This window comes from Tetranychus urticae, chromosome 1, assembly GCF_039701765.1.
Source record: "Tetranychus urticae isolate SD_2017Ah chromosome 1, NJAU_TeUrti_SD_1.0, whole genome shotgun sequence".
NCBI classification, from domain to species: domain Eukaryota; kingdom Metazoa; phylum Arthropoda; class Arachnida; order Trombidiformes; family Tetranychidae; genus Tetranychus; species Tetranychus urticae.
In genome coordinates this window covers 15,252,439-15,268,685 of record NC_142958.1, presented here as the reverse complement: position 1 = coordinate 15,268,685, position 16,247 = coordinate 15,252,439, and the positions used below count along the sequence as shown (strand labels likewise).

The following is a 16,247-nucleotide window of genomic DNA, read 5'->3' as shown; positions in this document are numbered from 1 at the left end:
GATTTGAAATAAAAAGTTATCCAAAATATTAGTTGAAATTGTTTGCAATTAGTTGAGCTTGAAAAGGTTTTCACATATGAAAAGGGAGAGGAAAGAAGTGCTTGAAACTCAAACTCATTATAACATTTTCAGGCTTCTCTCGATGGGATTGTCATAATCTGCAATTTACATCATGTTTTTACCCAGCAAAAGGGTCACTTTTAACAACAATTTGATTGACAGTCAATTATCACATCAAAACACTCACCAGTATGAATACCAGCCAATATTGTCCAGTTGCAAAGGGAAGAGGAAAAAAACAAAAAGCAGATGATTTTGGACGATGGTGATGATAATATAATAATAAGGCTTTTGATTGACAAATGCAATTGCTTTGGATAATGCAAATAACAATGAACAACAGTTGGATAAAATAATGACCAATTTGCTTCCAATCAAAGTTTCTTTGTTTAAGCAAAAAACTCAGAAAATATCGTTAAGTTTTTGATTATAAATATCAAGTGTTGGAAATGTTTCCCTGAACCAACAATGGTTAAAATGAAACATTTTATCATTTTAATCAAAAATTGCAAGCCTCAAGGTTTATTCATTATTCATTTTCTGTAATTACAATGAAAGTTGAACAAGAATGAATTTGCACAGAATTGAGTTTATCCATGAAATGTTGAACATTCACTTGAAGGTTAATCCTAACCATCTTGTTATATGATATTGTATTTATAATGAAATGGTGAATATTTAACCTTTAATTCAAAATTATTAACCTTTAAAGGCATTAGTGATAGCTTTGAAAGAGAGTTTCATGTTACTCAGGGAAGGAATTGAGTTTGGAAAAAAGATGAATTTGAATGGGAATAAAGTTGGATTTGGTTGAGAGGCAAAGAATTCAAATTATTTAGGAAATTTTGGAAACAATGAATTCATTGAGCTTCTTTCATGGTAAATATTTCGTCTACTGTTAACTTTTTTTTCACTTCTGAAAGCGCAAAGCTGTTTACAGCTTACAATGTAAGTTTCATTTTTGTGTAAAAATTTATTGAAAGCAAGACAAAAAAGGTTCATTTGAATGACAATGCTTTTCAATGTACAACAATGAGGATAAAATTGGATCAATTTGATTCAATTGATGTGCAAGATTTAAAAGTGTAACTCATATCCAATTGATTAACAGGGAAAATTGAATTCACTGTTAATCAATTTTTCCATAAAAACTATTCATGTGAACTACACCGTGCTTTCATTTCTCATATAACATATTAAAGTTGGTGAATCAAAATTAAAATCAATAATTAATAGATATTCACATCTTTGATCAGGGAAAATTAAAAAATCTTCAAACCGTGAAAGTCGCAGATGAAACAAAATAGCAATTATTTTCACTTTAATAAACATTAATTTGCATATTCAATAATTTACAGATTAAACTTGAAGTTGAATTGAAAATTAATTAATATTTTAAAATGAATAAATGTTTCACTTCATTGGCTATTTAATTATTAAATTATTGATTTTTCCAACCATTTTCAATAAACAATTGTGAACAAAAGGGAAAAAATTCATTCTAAATTTCATGATTTTTCTGAACTTTTATGAGACTAGAACAACTGAGAGCTAAGATCAGTCAAATTATAAGTTAAAGATCTGATAAGTGCTGAACATTCCCAGTCTCAGTGCCATTCCTTTTGTGCTTTGCAGGAATTTCAGGTTTTTGTGATTTTCTTTTTCTTTTTCCTCATCAGAACTTTTTCAGTGAAAGAAATGTTCTGATATTTAACTGTTCTTTCTTACAGAAAAGCTTTCTGTTTCCTGATTCTGTACGAGTATCAGATTGCGTTCATAAGTTCTGCTTGATGCTTCTCATTGGATGAAATAACAGTATTTCAAGGTATCTATTTGTTTCGATTTCAGTCAATATATTGACCTGTCTTTGGGCCATTAATTAAGAGTCAGTTAATGATTGATTGTTTGATGAAACTGGTTAAGGTAAATGTAAATATTGACTTATAAATGATGAAAATTAAGTTGTATTGTTGGGTCAATAGAATATGAAAGATCATTAAAAGTAATCAATCAATTTTCACTTTCAATGTTAACACAGTAATAGAGGGTTGTAAATTAATGGCAGTTCATGGAGCTACACTGATCATGTAATAATTTTCAAATGTTGACTTAGTTGGGTTCGGGAAAAGGGTTTAAACACAAAAGGTTGAACAAAAAGAGGTTCATCATTGGGGAAGGGAAAAGTTGAAAGAGTTGCTCATTTAAACTGCTAAATTTTTGCCTCTCTGTTTGTGTTTGATTAACCGTTAAAAATGATGAGATGAACCCATTTCTTGGGTCTCACTCTGTGTGTGTTAATATCAATGGTTAATTGCGATGCTGTGGAGGGAAACAATTTTCAATTTAACCATTCAATGAAACTGTAATTAGCCTAGTGTAACGATCTCAGCGTAAGCCAAAGAAACGGCATCAATGGCATCAAATGTTACACACAAACTAATGTACAAAATGTATGTAAATAAGCTGAATGGACTGTTGAGCTTTGGTATGAGAAAAGCTTGTTTCTTTGCCAGTTTAACCAATGTTAACCAATTGTGTCAATTAACCAACCATACTATTGAACATCATTTTTCACTCGCTTTTACCATTTAAAAGGTAACAATTACATATTTAATTTACAATTTACTTTAATAACAGGAAACAAAGCGATCATTATCAATGATAATTGTCACAAAACTAAACTGATAATAACTGGATTGATGGTTGAATTTCAATTGCTGCACTTTTATTCCGAGTGTTTCCTATGTAAATTAAACTGATTCGGTTCAATGTAAATTATAATTGTAAACTTACAATGATTGCCACTTTGTCAGTGAATAATAATCATCAGCCATTAATGGTTCAATATTTACCCAATGTCAACCCTTTTTGAATAACAACATGAAGAAGACTCAGTAAAGGGTTGAAAAATGGAAAAGGAAAAGACAATTATTCACAAATTTTTATCCAACTGATTGTCAGTACAATTTGAATCATTTTCAACTGATTTAATCTCACTAATTGTTCAGTAAATTACAGAGAATCTTTTCTTTGAAATCTTTGTCTTTTCTCATTAAATGAACATCGTTATCTAGTTATCATGAAAACAGTTTAAATTAGGTTCATTTACAATTGTCTAATTACTTCATTTAAAATTAGATTGAATTGTTTTTTTTGTAGTTTTCATCATTAGTGATCAGTTGTGATGGTGATGATGCTGTTGGTGATGTTGGTGATAACAGTAAATTTGAAGGTAACAAGAAGATGGAAGGAAAAGCTATTTTCAAGAAGCAAATGCCTTGTCCTAATGCATCAAAATGCATCTTCTTTCATCTTCTCCATCTTCATCATCGCCATCAACATTTGACGGGATAAACACGCGAACACATGAATTAACCAACATTTTTACCATGAATTTAGCAAAACTCAGCAAGACTCTTTTAGCATCACTTTTTTTCCTCTGTTGTTGTGTGTTCATCTTCAACAGCCTTTACTTTTCTCTTCATCTTTATCATCTTCTCTTGTTTCCTTTCATCCTCATCTTTATCTGCTTACTTCAAGCGTCTTTGCCTGTTTATTTAGATTTTTGTTTTTACCATTTTATTTATACTTTAGTCAAAATTTATTACTTCAAAACTCATGTTCAAAGCTTTTGGCCTTTTTGGCTTTCATTTCTTAACTCACCAACTTACTAAATCAGTCAGTTGTTCAAACAATTCAAATCATTATTATCATTGATTGTATTGGTTGTAATTATTATGATTAACTGCAAACTGAGAAATGGTTCAAACAGAAAGAATTTATTGTTAAGTTAATCAACTCTGCATCTTGAGCTTCTTTGGCTCTCTTTTGTCTTGTTATGTTTAGCTCAACTGATTTATATTGTAAAAGAAGAAAGTTAATCATTTGGAATTGTTTAGAAATTAAAATTAAACATGTTTAATGGGACTGTTCATTGTTTAACAGGGAAAAGCCAGAAATTTCAATATAAACAGTCCAGTGAAATTGAATAAATTGAGCTTCCAAATGAGCTTTAATTGCAGTTGTGAACAAAAAGTGAGTTAGTTGAATAAAAGGGAAAGTCCAATGTAAAGACGGACAATTTAACCTGGAATTTAAATTGAAAAAAGCATTTGAAAGGGACAAGAATGTTCAATTTTGCTGGTCAATCAATCAAAGGGAAAACATGAAATTTTAGCTTGATTAATTACTGGTTGAGAATGTGAGTGATGAAACTAGATTCACTAATCAATAAGTTTCATTGAAGCTACAAAATAAAAGCCATAAGAAGGGAAAATTTGTTTGTTAAAGTCTGTCGATGAACGGTAATCTTGATTATTATTGAAAAATAAAAAATAACAGTTGGGTGAAGATAGACATGAAGTAATCAATAAGTCTAGATAAACCATCAAAGCAAAGGTCACTTCTCATGAGATTTTGCAAGTGTTTTGCTTTCGCTTTTTTCAAGGGAAATCTTCTCAAGATTACTATCTGGTCTAATGAAAAAACATGATTGTCTTAAGACGATCAGCATAATGAGGATGAGATGAGAATGAAGATGAAATAGAAAAGAGATTCATATCCACAGGGAGATTGGAGTGAATAGTGCTAAGTTGCAGCGTAAAATGATACTTATCATATTACGAAGTCAAAAATGTTAAGATGAGAAGATGATGAGGATGAGTTTAAGAAGGCTGAAAGGTGTGCAGCTAAACACAAATGACGCTCATCTTGTAAACATGACAGAAGGAAAAGACGACAGTAACCTTTTGAGTGCAAAACCTTACATGAAATACGATCTGAAACAAGATATATATCTAAGAAATGTAACCATTTGGTTTCATCTTGTTGGTTAAATGGTAACCAGAAGAAAAGGCGAAATTATTTTGGGCTAATTTCCAGTTAATTATGGGCTAAATAGATGGAAAATTGAGGCTTTTCTCAATCTAGATGGTTAACGAGATTATCTGAAGGTGACTGTTGAAAGATTGAGAGGAATGGTCCAAGCTTATCATAATATCGATCAAAATATTTACATCAAAATTATCAAATTGTTTGATGTAAATATGATTCCAAATGAGATGAAAATTTGTATTCAAATGATCAATGGTCAGTGTGGACGGTCAACAATGGAAAATTTTATTTTCTTCTTTTCTCATTTTAAGTAACCAGAGATTGAGTCATTTTGGGTTATTTGGTTATTTAACCTGAAACATTTACTTCACCTTTTAGATGCAAATTTGAAGACAATTTTGGTCTGGTTATGACAATCATTAGTAAATCAATGGAAATGGTTTAGTTGATTCAAGTGAATCAGTTGATCATCAAGGGTATCATCAGGAAGATAAACATTTAGGTAATCATCATGATAACAATTACCAAAAACATTATTTCCAGATGATTAAGCAAATACCGTATTTTGTTGCCATTTTTTGCTTCTTCTGGTACAACAGTTATCATTAAGTGAACAGAAGAGGATTGAAAGCAAGACAACAGAATGCTGATAACAATGAATCGATGAATAGAAGAAAGGGAAAAATGAAATATTAATAATGATAATAATATAATAATAAACGATAATAGAGTGAATTGTAATCATTAGAAATTAATATGCTTTGAATAATAATAGTGTAAACAATGGTTACAATAGGTAATGGTCTGTTCAATATGAATCTTTGATAACTTGGTAATTAACTTTACCATTAAATCAACAATCGATGTTTCATTTTGTTTAAGGGAAGCGGCACACGAGGTTTGGATGAAAATTGTGGATTGAAAATGGTCAAAGTTATTACAGGATAAATGACTGGACTATTGAGGGATTAAAGTTTAGGTTGAAAGAAAGAAAAGAATCATTGGGTGCAATAACTGATTCTCTATAAATAATGGATTGTAGAGAGAAAATGTAATTCTGTTCAGATTGGAATCAAACGAATGAATGGTAATGGTTAAAGAAAGAGTCAATTGTCATGGAAAAGTATCAATCATGTTTGCTATTGAGGTTACATTATTGTCCACATATAAGGATGGAAAGAGGAGAAAGGAGGAAAGGACGAAGACAATTACTTGACATCAACATATGCTGATGACATGGACTTTTTTTCGGGTAAAAAATGGACAAGGAAAAGACCAAAAAATGAAAATTTATCACCAAAATTAATATGTTTAATGGTAACAAATGAAAAATTGATAATGATAATGATTGATTTTGCCAAATCATCGGGCAAACAATGTCTTTCAAGTGAATGACTAAATTGGTTAAAATTACGCTCAAAGGTTAAGTTTTATCACAATTCAACAGCTTTTTTGTTATAAGTTAAGGTTAAGATCTGGTGTTTAAGAAAAGATTTTGATGTTGGAAAATAAATTCAAGAGATTTGAGTCATGCATCAACTGTATTTCACACTGATTCTCACAAAGATTAAACCTGATTATCTTATTGTTAGAATCTTACCTTTTGATGAGAGGTTTGCTGGTGAATCAAGACATTTTTTAAAGACATTAATTCACTTTGAGATGATTTGTAAAGAGTTTCAAGATCAGTGTAAGCTGAAATGAGATTTTCTTTTTCACTGAGAAGAAGGTAACACAATTGATCCGATTCATGTTTTGTCTTAATTAGACTAGAAACTTCATTCTCAAGACGATTTACTTCACGTTTAAGATAATCTCTTTCACCAATTAGTTTCTCCAAATCACTGGTAATCACTTTGTTATTACTCGGCATGGTTATCGAGTCATTAAAGCAAAAATTATCCGATTAATTAGATAAATCACAACAAGAAGAAATGTTTTCTTCGATGAAAAAGCAAGTCAATCCTGGAATCAAACGGTTAAATTACAAGAGAAAATCTTTTCCGAAAATTTGTTCGCTCAAAAGATGATATCATTTACAACATCGTCGATTAAAACGGGAAGATTACAAATTACAAAATGACAATATTAATAATAATCCAAGTGAAATGTAACTGTTAACAAGATGACAACATTGGTTGAAAAACTTTGGAGGAACCAAAGAAACATTATTTGGTAACTTTTATCATCAAATGATGCAAAGACTCGACATAAATACAAAGACATGCTCATAACTTATTTTGAATTTTACTCCAAACTTACAGAGACACCTAACGCTTCAAAAAGCACCTTCAATCATTTCTAAATTGTTGTATTTTAACTAATCTTTTCATTCAATATTCAAATGCACATTAATAAGCAATTTATCAAATTGTCTTTTGCTATATTAGTTGATGCAACTGTATCAATGAGTTATAATATGAGAAAAAAGATGGAATTAAATAAATGTTCAACGTTATAAAGGTTTATATTATTGTTATTATTGTTATTAATATTATTATTATACAGTAACTGTTTGATTCAATACAAAAGTAAAGATAGTTAAGCGCAAAATAACACGTCAATCACAAAGTTAAAGGCTGAAATATATTTAGTTTAATTTAGGTCGTTTCATGAAACGATTAACTTTTCCTCTTCTAAAGTCCTTCTTTCGTTTTTTGCTTTCTTTGTAGGCTTGATGTTTCCTTTGTTTTCGCCTCATTGCCATCACAGGGTTAGTCAAGAACTGAACTGCTTGTGAAGCTTTACGTTCACTCTTTTTACGATTGTGAAGTGTCACCACTTCGGCATAGGCTGCACTAAATACCTCGGATCCAACCTTATTTCGGATCATTTCGTACAACTGTAAACATTGAGTTACCAGAATTTGTTTAGGATCTTCTTCTCTAAGACGGCCAGCTTCTTTCAAGTTACGATTAGTTATTTCACGGGCAAGCGGAATCAGCAAGTTGCGACAGTTTTGTTGAATAAATGAAGCATCAGCTTCCACAACAATTGCAGCAATCCATTTGAAGATAGTGATACGAGCTCGATATTCATGAGGATTGTTTGATATTTCACGTTTAATCTCCCTAATAAGACGATTAGTTAACCATCTTAAGTTTAATTTGTCGACGAAGTTTTCTTCAGTACCAGATTCGTTGAGAGGACATTCATCAATCTTTTCAGTGGGCTTTGGTGTTGGATCGGCTGGTTGTTTCATCTTTTTGGCTTTCTTCTTTTTTGGTTCAATATTTTGTTCGTCATTTTCTTTATGCTCAGCTATTCCATTGTTTTTAACGAAATCCAAACTAATCTTGAAATTTTCGGGTAAACTCAAGAAAACTTTGGCAATGTAATGTAAATTTTTCACCAAAATGTCTCCAACTTCATTGTTTTCATAGATAATACTGAAGAGGAAACAATGTTTTTTACAAAGATTCCAAATCCTTAAGGGTAAATTGTTTAAAAGATAGAATCTATCTTGTTTGGCAGTAATTAAATAATCGGAAATTTGAGAAACAGTGAAATGGTTGAAAAGACTAGCCACTATTTTTACAGATAATACCCTGATCCAGATGTGAGGGTAGGTCAAATAATCTTTTTCAATATAAAAGAATATTGAATTAAGATTATCAATAAATCTAGAGTCCTCCATGATTTCAGGATCATGCAAGATAATTTTATGGAAGAAAGTTAATAGTTGGAATAATTGATGATCATCGACCTTTGATTCTTCTCCAGGCTCGTATCTTGAAGGGTCAACTTGTTGAACGAGTAAAGGCAAACACTGAGTTAATCGGGAACGAAAGTTTGGTCCTTCAACAGAAACAAAAAGGCCAAACAGTTGAGCAGCAAGTCTTCGGTGTAGTTGATTATCAGCTTGAAACCAAGATAAAGTGACATCAGTAAATAATTTATCCCTCGATTTTTTAGATATTTTAGATAACAATTTTTCCAAAATGGTTGCAACCAATTCACGACATTTAACAGAATCATCGTTTATCAACCGGGCAGCTAAGGGAATGTAAAAAGCAGCAGCATTGTCAGAGATTTGACTATTATCTTGATACTTGATGACCGAAAAGATCAACTTAAGAATGGTTGATCGTCCAATTTCTCGAGGATATTCCAATTGGCGGGTAAAATAGTTAACATGGTTATTAAACTGACTTCCAAGAGAGTAATTGAGAAGATATTTCAACCAGACAAGACGACATTCTTCTCTAATATGATCATCCTCTGATTGTACCATAATGTAGGTAATTTTTTGCATGATATCCTTGATTTCCGATGATTCCATTTTCTTATGTAAAATGGCTTTGAGCAAAGAGAAAGCAGTTGATTGTTTAGCTCGATCAGCCATATCCTTATCCACATAGAAGAGCAAAATTTTCAATTGATCAGCAGTTAATTTGATTGATTCGATAGATTTGATTAAATTTGATATTGTTTTGAAACACATTGTGACCAATTCCACATTTTCCCTGCTGTTGGCTCCTTGGGCAACAAATTCATCCAGTAAAACTAAAATATTGCATTTGATGGTATCACATGAATCTTTGAATTCGGGTAAATCAGGAAAGTTTCGAATATATTGGTTCAGACAGCGAAGAGCAGTTGAAGTCAGCTTGACATGCTTTGAAAATAGTGAATCAATCAAGATCGGAACAAATTTTCCAAGATTTTCAACAGCTGGAGTTCCAGGCCTAAGACGATTCTTTTTAAACAGAGAAAGGAGTAAACGTAAACAATATTCAAATAAAACGTGAACATTGGACATTGGGTTGGTTTTAGTTATCTTTTTCTGCTTATATTCTGGTTTCAATAGCAGGGAATCACTTCTTTGCGGTTGACTATGTTTTTTGTTTACTTTTTCAGGTTTAACTTTCAAAGAAGGAATTTTATCTTCTAAAGCATCGTGAATAAATGTTACCAGTGAAACTTCAGATAATCCTTGGTTTTCAGTCAAACCAAGAAATAGTTTCTCCATACAAATCGTAACCTTTTTAATCTCCTTGACCGAGAATGTTTCGTCGAGAATCTTTTTCAATGGCAACATGTTTTTGATCAGGTTTTTTGATGAAACAAATTTACCCAAAATACGATAAGCGGCGTAACTTTTAATCTTTTTGGCCTCTTTACATTTCGCTGTTATTTTACCAACAGACTTTTCCTCAGCCACATCAGTAAACAGTTCTTGGTGAAAAATTTCAATCAAAAGAGGTGCACATTCATCAAGATCTCCACTTTTCAAATTAGACGACATAGTTTCCAAGACCATATAAATAGTATAGGTGAGAACATGGAAACGAAAACCTTTGGTCAACATGGATTTCATTTCACGAAGTAAAATTTGTAAATAACGAGCTCCAAGAATTTCCATTATCTTGCACAAAATTTTTCTCGATGCGTCTCTTATACTTTCCAGACGAGATTTCAAGAAGTTGCACATTCGTGTGAATATGGCACGAATGTGGCTCTCAAAGGCTGATTCAGATATGAGAACAGAGTCAAGCAGTCTAACCATAGCTAAAGCTATTGGCATCCTTTGAATTTCATCTTCATGGTTAAATTCACTACGAATAATGTCGTACTCATAATCAGTGTAGGAGAGTTTATAGAGAACTTCTTGAAGCTTAGGAACTAAATCACCGATGATTGTTTGATGAACGCGAGTTGCCGCTTCTGGATTTAACACTTGTTTAGACGAACCATCATTTTCCAGTTTTGCCAAGGTTGATTCATGTTTTTCCTCTTTACTTTTAACAAGTAACATTGATTTACTCAAATCGAAATTGAAGTTACTGAGAATAGCGCACAGTATTCTAACATTTGACTTGTGATTATCAGCATCACCAATGATACGATGGAGGTAGAGACGAAGTAATTTCTGGTAAGGTCCCCATGGCAGGTGACAACAAATAGATCCAATGAGATCTACAGCATAACTTGACGCAGCTCCATATTTAGTTGCTTTTAAATCACTGATAAATATTGCGGCCACTGGAAGGATATAATCTTGCAACAAAAGTGGTGAGAATTTTGATAGAAGTTCATGGTTGTTACCAAGTTTGGCTAAAGCACGGATTCGTCGATGAACTTGTATATGACGAACATTGCTCCAAAAATCCTGATCAGCATCTTCATGAGAGAGTAAAGCCAACTGTCCAAGCATTTTGTCCTTTTCTTTACCATATTTAACTAAATCTGATAACACTGTGATCCATTCATGTCTTGCGTGTTCATTAAGATTTTTCATACCCTTTTTGATATGAATTTGAAATATGATGCTCATCACAATACTTTGAAAATGCTTTAAATTTTCAAAAGAAGATAACTGTTTGATGATTAGGCTGAGACATGTTGATGATGATTCACGAAGACCAATGTCTTCAGATGTGTTGATGAAAAAGACACAATTATGGATCAAAATTTTAATCCAATCACTCGGTACAGAGCTTTCAGTTATTCCTTGGATAATTTTACGAGCCTTTGAAAATCCTTCTTCACGAACTGAATAATCGGGTTCCTCTGGGTTACGGGGATTGTAGGTATTAATCATTGCAATAACTTCAACTAGAGCTTCTAGTTTGGGTAAATTTTTCGATACAGTTGTAAGGATTTCACACAACTTTATTCGAGCATTACGGTCATGGATTAGCTCGAACAGACGGCATAATTTGAGAATGAATTGTCTGGCATTGTTCTTAATTTTACCGATCAAGTTGTTGATCGATTCCAAAGCTTTGATTGCCGATTCTTCAATTTTATCATGTTGGTAATTAATTGAATCGATGAGAAGATTAACCAAAGCAATACAATCTTCTTCCTTTTCAACAAGTACACTGAGATGGGACAAAATAATTGTTTCATTATCACGAATGATAACTTCTCTTCGTTTAGATTTGGCCAAACGGTTACTCAAATTAACTCGAATCCTCGAAAGGATTGGACTAATATAAGGAATCATTATGTGAGTTCCTAAATTCATCTCATCACTTGTGGTGCGATACATTGCATTATAAGATTCATCGATAAGATCGTTTACTTCAAGGTGAGGTATTACAGATTCTTCGTCATCTTCCATTGGATTGTGATTTTCATAAGACAATAGATTAGCCAAAATGTTAGAGATGTAATCAATGACGGAATTGGCTGCCTTATTAGAAGAGTATAAACTAATCAAACAGGATAATGGAGTAACGTCGGCTTCAAGTGAATGTTTTTTGACAAACAAAATGAAGTATCTTGGATTGCATGACCAACAATGAAGAAGGCGAAGAAGCGGCGATGGATTTTCCAAGCTTTCATTTGCGAGGTTCACAATCATTGGATCCAAGAGAGCTTCGAATAGAGCGTCCAGCTCTTCACTGGTAAAATGATAAGTTTCAAATAGGGTGAAGAATTTCTCTGTCAATTTGAAGCAATCAGTTCGAATTGCTTTGAGACGACTAACGGCTTGAGTATTTAGAAGCAGTCGTTGATCAAGAAGCACACGAGCGTAAGATGTAACAATGAGAAGAATTTTGTTGAGAATTGGGAGTAAATTAGAAACAACATTACCAAAGTGCATAAACATCAATTCCAATGTTTTTAAACAGCCTTGTACATATTTTAGTGGAATGCACCTGTGTATGTCGATTTGTTTCAAGCTAAATAATATTTCCATTGGTTTGACCTCAAACAAGTGAACAAAACCAGCAAAAGATAGCTTCAAAAATGACATTATTTCATCTTTTGAGCAAGAAGCAAGGAATCGAAAAACGATTGATCTTCGAAGATCGAAATTGGCTTTACCAGCGGTTCGTGATCCTGTTTTAGATAACATTTTACCGTATAAAATACGCATAACAAAAGGTATCACAGCTGGTCGATGTTCAGGCTTAACATGTTCTTCATCAGGATTGGGACCTCTTGAACCAAACAAGAGAATCTCGTCTTTAAATGTAGTATCGTCCAACAGTCTGAATAAACTTTCTCGATAAGGATTAACGTTTTTGTCATTATAATTGAAAAGACAATTGAGAGCAGCTTTTTGGACGATTGGATTAGTATGTTGAAGTAGAGAGCGATGTAATTCCAAAAGTTTTCCCCCTTTATCCAACTTTTTAGGAGCTTTGAATTGAGCCAAAAGATCAAGAAAAGCAACCATCGTTTTCAACATTACCTTCACTTCGAGTTTACGTTTTGGTTCATCTTGCTCACTTTTAAAGTTGTCAGATTTATCCATGTCTATTTCAGTGTCTGATAACTCAGCATCTTCATTAATTATAGAGTCAGGCTCGATATCCTCTTGAGTATCACTTTCTTTGTCTTTAGTTTTATCATCGTTTTCAATATCCACGGATGATATTATAGAAATGTCTTCTTCTTTTTTGAAATTTCCAAGCCCTTTTGAGTCAGCTTCATCTTTTAAGAAATCGAAAAACCAAAAGACAACATCATCGCCATTATTTTCTAGAACGTCTGCAATTGATTTAAATATTTGTAATAACAAAATACGATGATTTAGATAGTCTGGTTTTGGATTGGCTTCACTTGTTTGATTCATTCTTGGCCAAAACGTATTGGTATCAACATGGGTGTCTAATCTACAGTAATTTTGAGTATCGTGGAAATGCTTGGATACAACTTGCCAAAATGATGTCTTATCTTTCGACCCTCGTCCATACTCTTGAATCATCTTTTGTATGGGTTGCCATAGAGGGGTAAAGTTATAGTAAAGAGTACCCAGTAAATAATATAAAGGGGCAAGATCATATGTTTGCCCGTTGAGTGATGGCAATGGAAGTGATTTGTTAACCAAACCATATTGCAGAAGATTTATCAATCGCAATTTCTCTCGATATTCTTGAAGAGTTACAGAAACCATTTCGGCATCCAAACAAATACGAAATATGGATTTATTAACTTCTCCTGATTCACTTGGTCCCATTGGAGGATTAAGCAAGTCGATAGCCATCAAAGTTAAGAATCTAACTTGACTTTTAGGATGGCGTAAATTGTCTTGAAAGTAATTGAAGTACATTTTTTCGAAAAATTCACGACTGAAAACTTCTTTGTTCTTACAAAAATCTGCGTATTGTAAGAAAAACACGAACCCTTGAAGGATTATTGGATTTCCAGGAAATTTACTGAAAGAAAAAATATAAGAAATTAGAAAAGACTGATTATGTGATTACGTGTCGATATTGAATTAGCAAATTCCAAAAACTTACTTGAATAAGTGTGTAATGAAGGCATCCTCGAAAACTGACAAAAGTTCCGATGACCGCAACAGTGAGAGTGAGTAAATTGACTCACTAAGAATTGTTAGGAACAAAGCTTTTTCATAGTCAAGCTTGGTATAACAACGGTCAGGATCACTGGAAAATTCACTAATTTTAGCCATCAATTTGATAATCAAGCTTGTTAATCCATCTATAACGAAACTACGCTCCAGCGGTATCAAGTGAGGCAAAATGTTTACGATTTTACGAACAAGTTCCCAATCCTGTGGATCAATTAGAACTTTCAACAGCCTCGCAATCAAATCTGCACATCCTTCTTCTGTAGCAACTTTTGAAAAGTCTAAAGGATAGGCTTCAAACGTTGGAAGAGTTTCCAAAATTGGTAAAGGTGCCTTGCACGTAATCAATTTGAATAAAATATCAATGATATTATTAAATTCTTTGATCTGTTCTTGTAATTCATCTTCAATCAAACTAGTTTGACACTGGATTAAAGGTTGATAGGATCGCTTTAGGAGAAATGGTAGAATATCGTCTTCAAAGAAGTGATTGTGGTAAAGGCTCTCTACAAAGGAACCAAATTGTGATGCTGTTATGTTAGAATCGAAAGCAGTTTTGATAAGTTCTCGACGACGATCAGGTTCAATTGACGCATAAAGATTGTTTAAGATAACAGCAGTCAAGCGAAGTAACACATCTAAGCAATCTTGAACATCAAACATGGATTTGAGAAAAAGAATTGTGGAATAGACGATATTTTCACAATCTTGAATAAGCTCTCCACGCTTATAAGAGACAAAAAACAACAATATCGATGCTACCTGCTTGAATGATTGCGGAGATTGGATGGAATTTTCACACACTGTTAACAAATTTTTCCATATAATATCAGACCTTTCCTTTTCAATATGGCCAGCAATCAGTTTAAAGGTTTCCTCAACACACAGTTTAACATTTTTTGATGCAGAATAATTTTCTGTATAAATAACGAGCAATGATTTGATGAATGTCTCAGCACAGCTCTGTAAATGACCGGTAACACCTTTAACTATTTCAAATAACAAATAGGAAACACCACTGATGACACTAGAATCTGAATCAACTTCCTTGAGCACAACTTGAATAACCTCATCTTTCTTTGAGATTTTTCGTATAAGGTAGGTTAAACTTTGGGCAGCAAATGAACGGATAAATTCTGGCCTTTTGTTGGAAAACAATCCTTTGAACAGTGCAAATATTTTCTGTATGTAAGATGCTTGCTTTTGTATCTCTCGTGAAAGTATTTTAAATAGATTGGCTAATGCCATAAAAATATTCTCGACTAATTTAGGATCCTGGCTATCCATGAGTTTAACGAGAGCTTCGAACGTTGGTTCAAAATATGGATAAAACAATTCACCAATGTCAGTTGCAAGAGCAACAATAAGTTCAAGAATGACATCACTGGCCAAACTATCTTCTTTGGACAAGGAATCATGGAGAACATTGAACAACTCTTCATGTCGCTCATGAACTTGAATCACAGAGTAAAATGTTGAGGTTCCACCAAGCCGTTTCTTGATTGCTGCAAAATCAGCAGTACAATTAAAGTCACTAAACTTTTGTAATGTCTCATGGAACTTGGATTCAAAATCATTTTGTTCAGATCCTCTTGCAGTATCAATCTTTCGAATAAGGTCGATTTTGATTTCTGAAATGTGGTCATTGAAGGATTTGAACTGTTAAATAGAAAATAGAAAAACAATTAACAAGTATGAAACATATTAGGTAAAAGGTAAAACATGAAAGGTTATTTTAAATGAAATTAAAAAATTAAACATACCGTAAAGGTCTTGTCTGGTCGACCTTTTTTTGGCTTACTTTTCACCATTGTAATAAACACTAGGGATTTGTCAAAATACAATGATCAAATTACTAATTAAAATAATCACTCATAGTTGTTAATTTAATTTAAAGGGACTTAAATAGATTTGCAACTAATGAGAAAGGTTTTTAAAGTTGTGGACACACAATGTGTTAAACATTTACCATAAGCACATACCCACGTGTGTAACCATAGAGATAAAGCTTGTGTTGTCATGGCTCCTAGCTTAATCCATTCAATTGCCATTTTCAAATATTTTGCTATCAAAATTTTGTTTT

General features: G+C 32.6%; 2 protein-coding genes across 2 annotated transcripts in view; both read right to left on the bottom strand.

Moving 5' to 3' along the window:
- The window catches only part of LOC107367622 (uncharacterized), a 31,525-nt gene extending 24,470 nt beyond the window's left edge, over positions 1 to 7,055 (bottom strand). The window contains exon 1 of the mRNA XM_015935346.3: positions 6,494 to 7,055. Within this exon, the coding sequence (XP_015790832.2) occupies positions 6,494 to 6,766 (273 nt within the window). The 5' untranslated portion in view covers positions 6,767 to 7,055. The remainder of the gene's footprint in view (positions 1 to 6,493) is intronic.
- Positions 7,056 to 7,352: 297 nt separating this feature from the next.
- LOC107367684 (small subunit processome component 20 homolog) lies at positions 7,353 to 16,199 on the bottom strand. The gene is made up of 3 exons (XM_015935423.3): positions 15,928 to 16,199; positions 14,094 to 15,823; positions 7,353 to 14,009 (listed from the first exon to the last, which is right to left on the bottom strand). The coding sequence occupies exons 1-3, from the start codon at positions 15,973 to 15,975 to the stop codon at positions 7,484 to 7,486; spliced, it is 8,304 nt and encodes a 2,767-aa protein (XP_015790909.2). The 5' UTR covers positions 15,976 to 16,199; the 3' UTR covers positions 7,353 to 7,483.
- Positions 16,200 to 16,247: the final 48 nt, after the last annotated feature.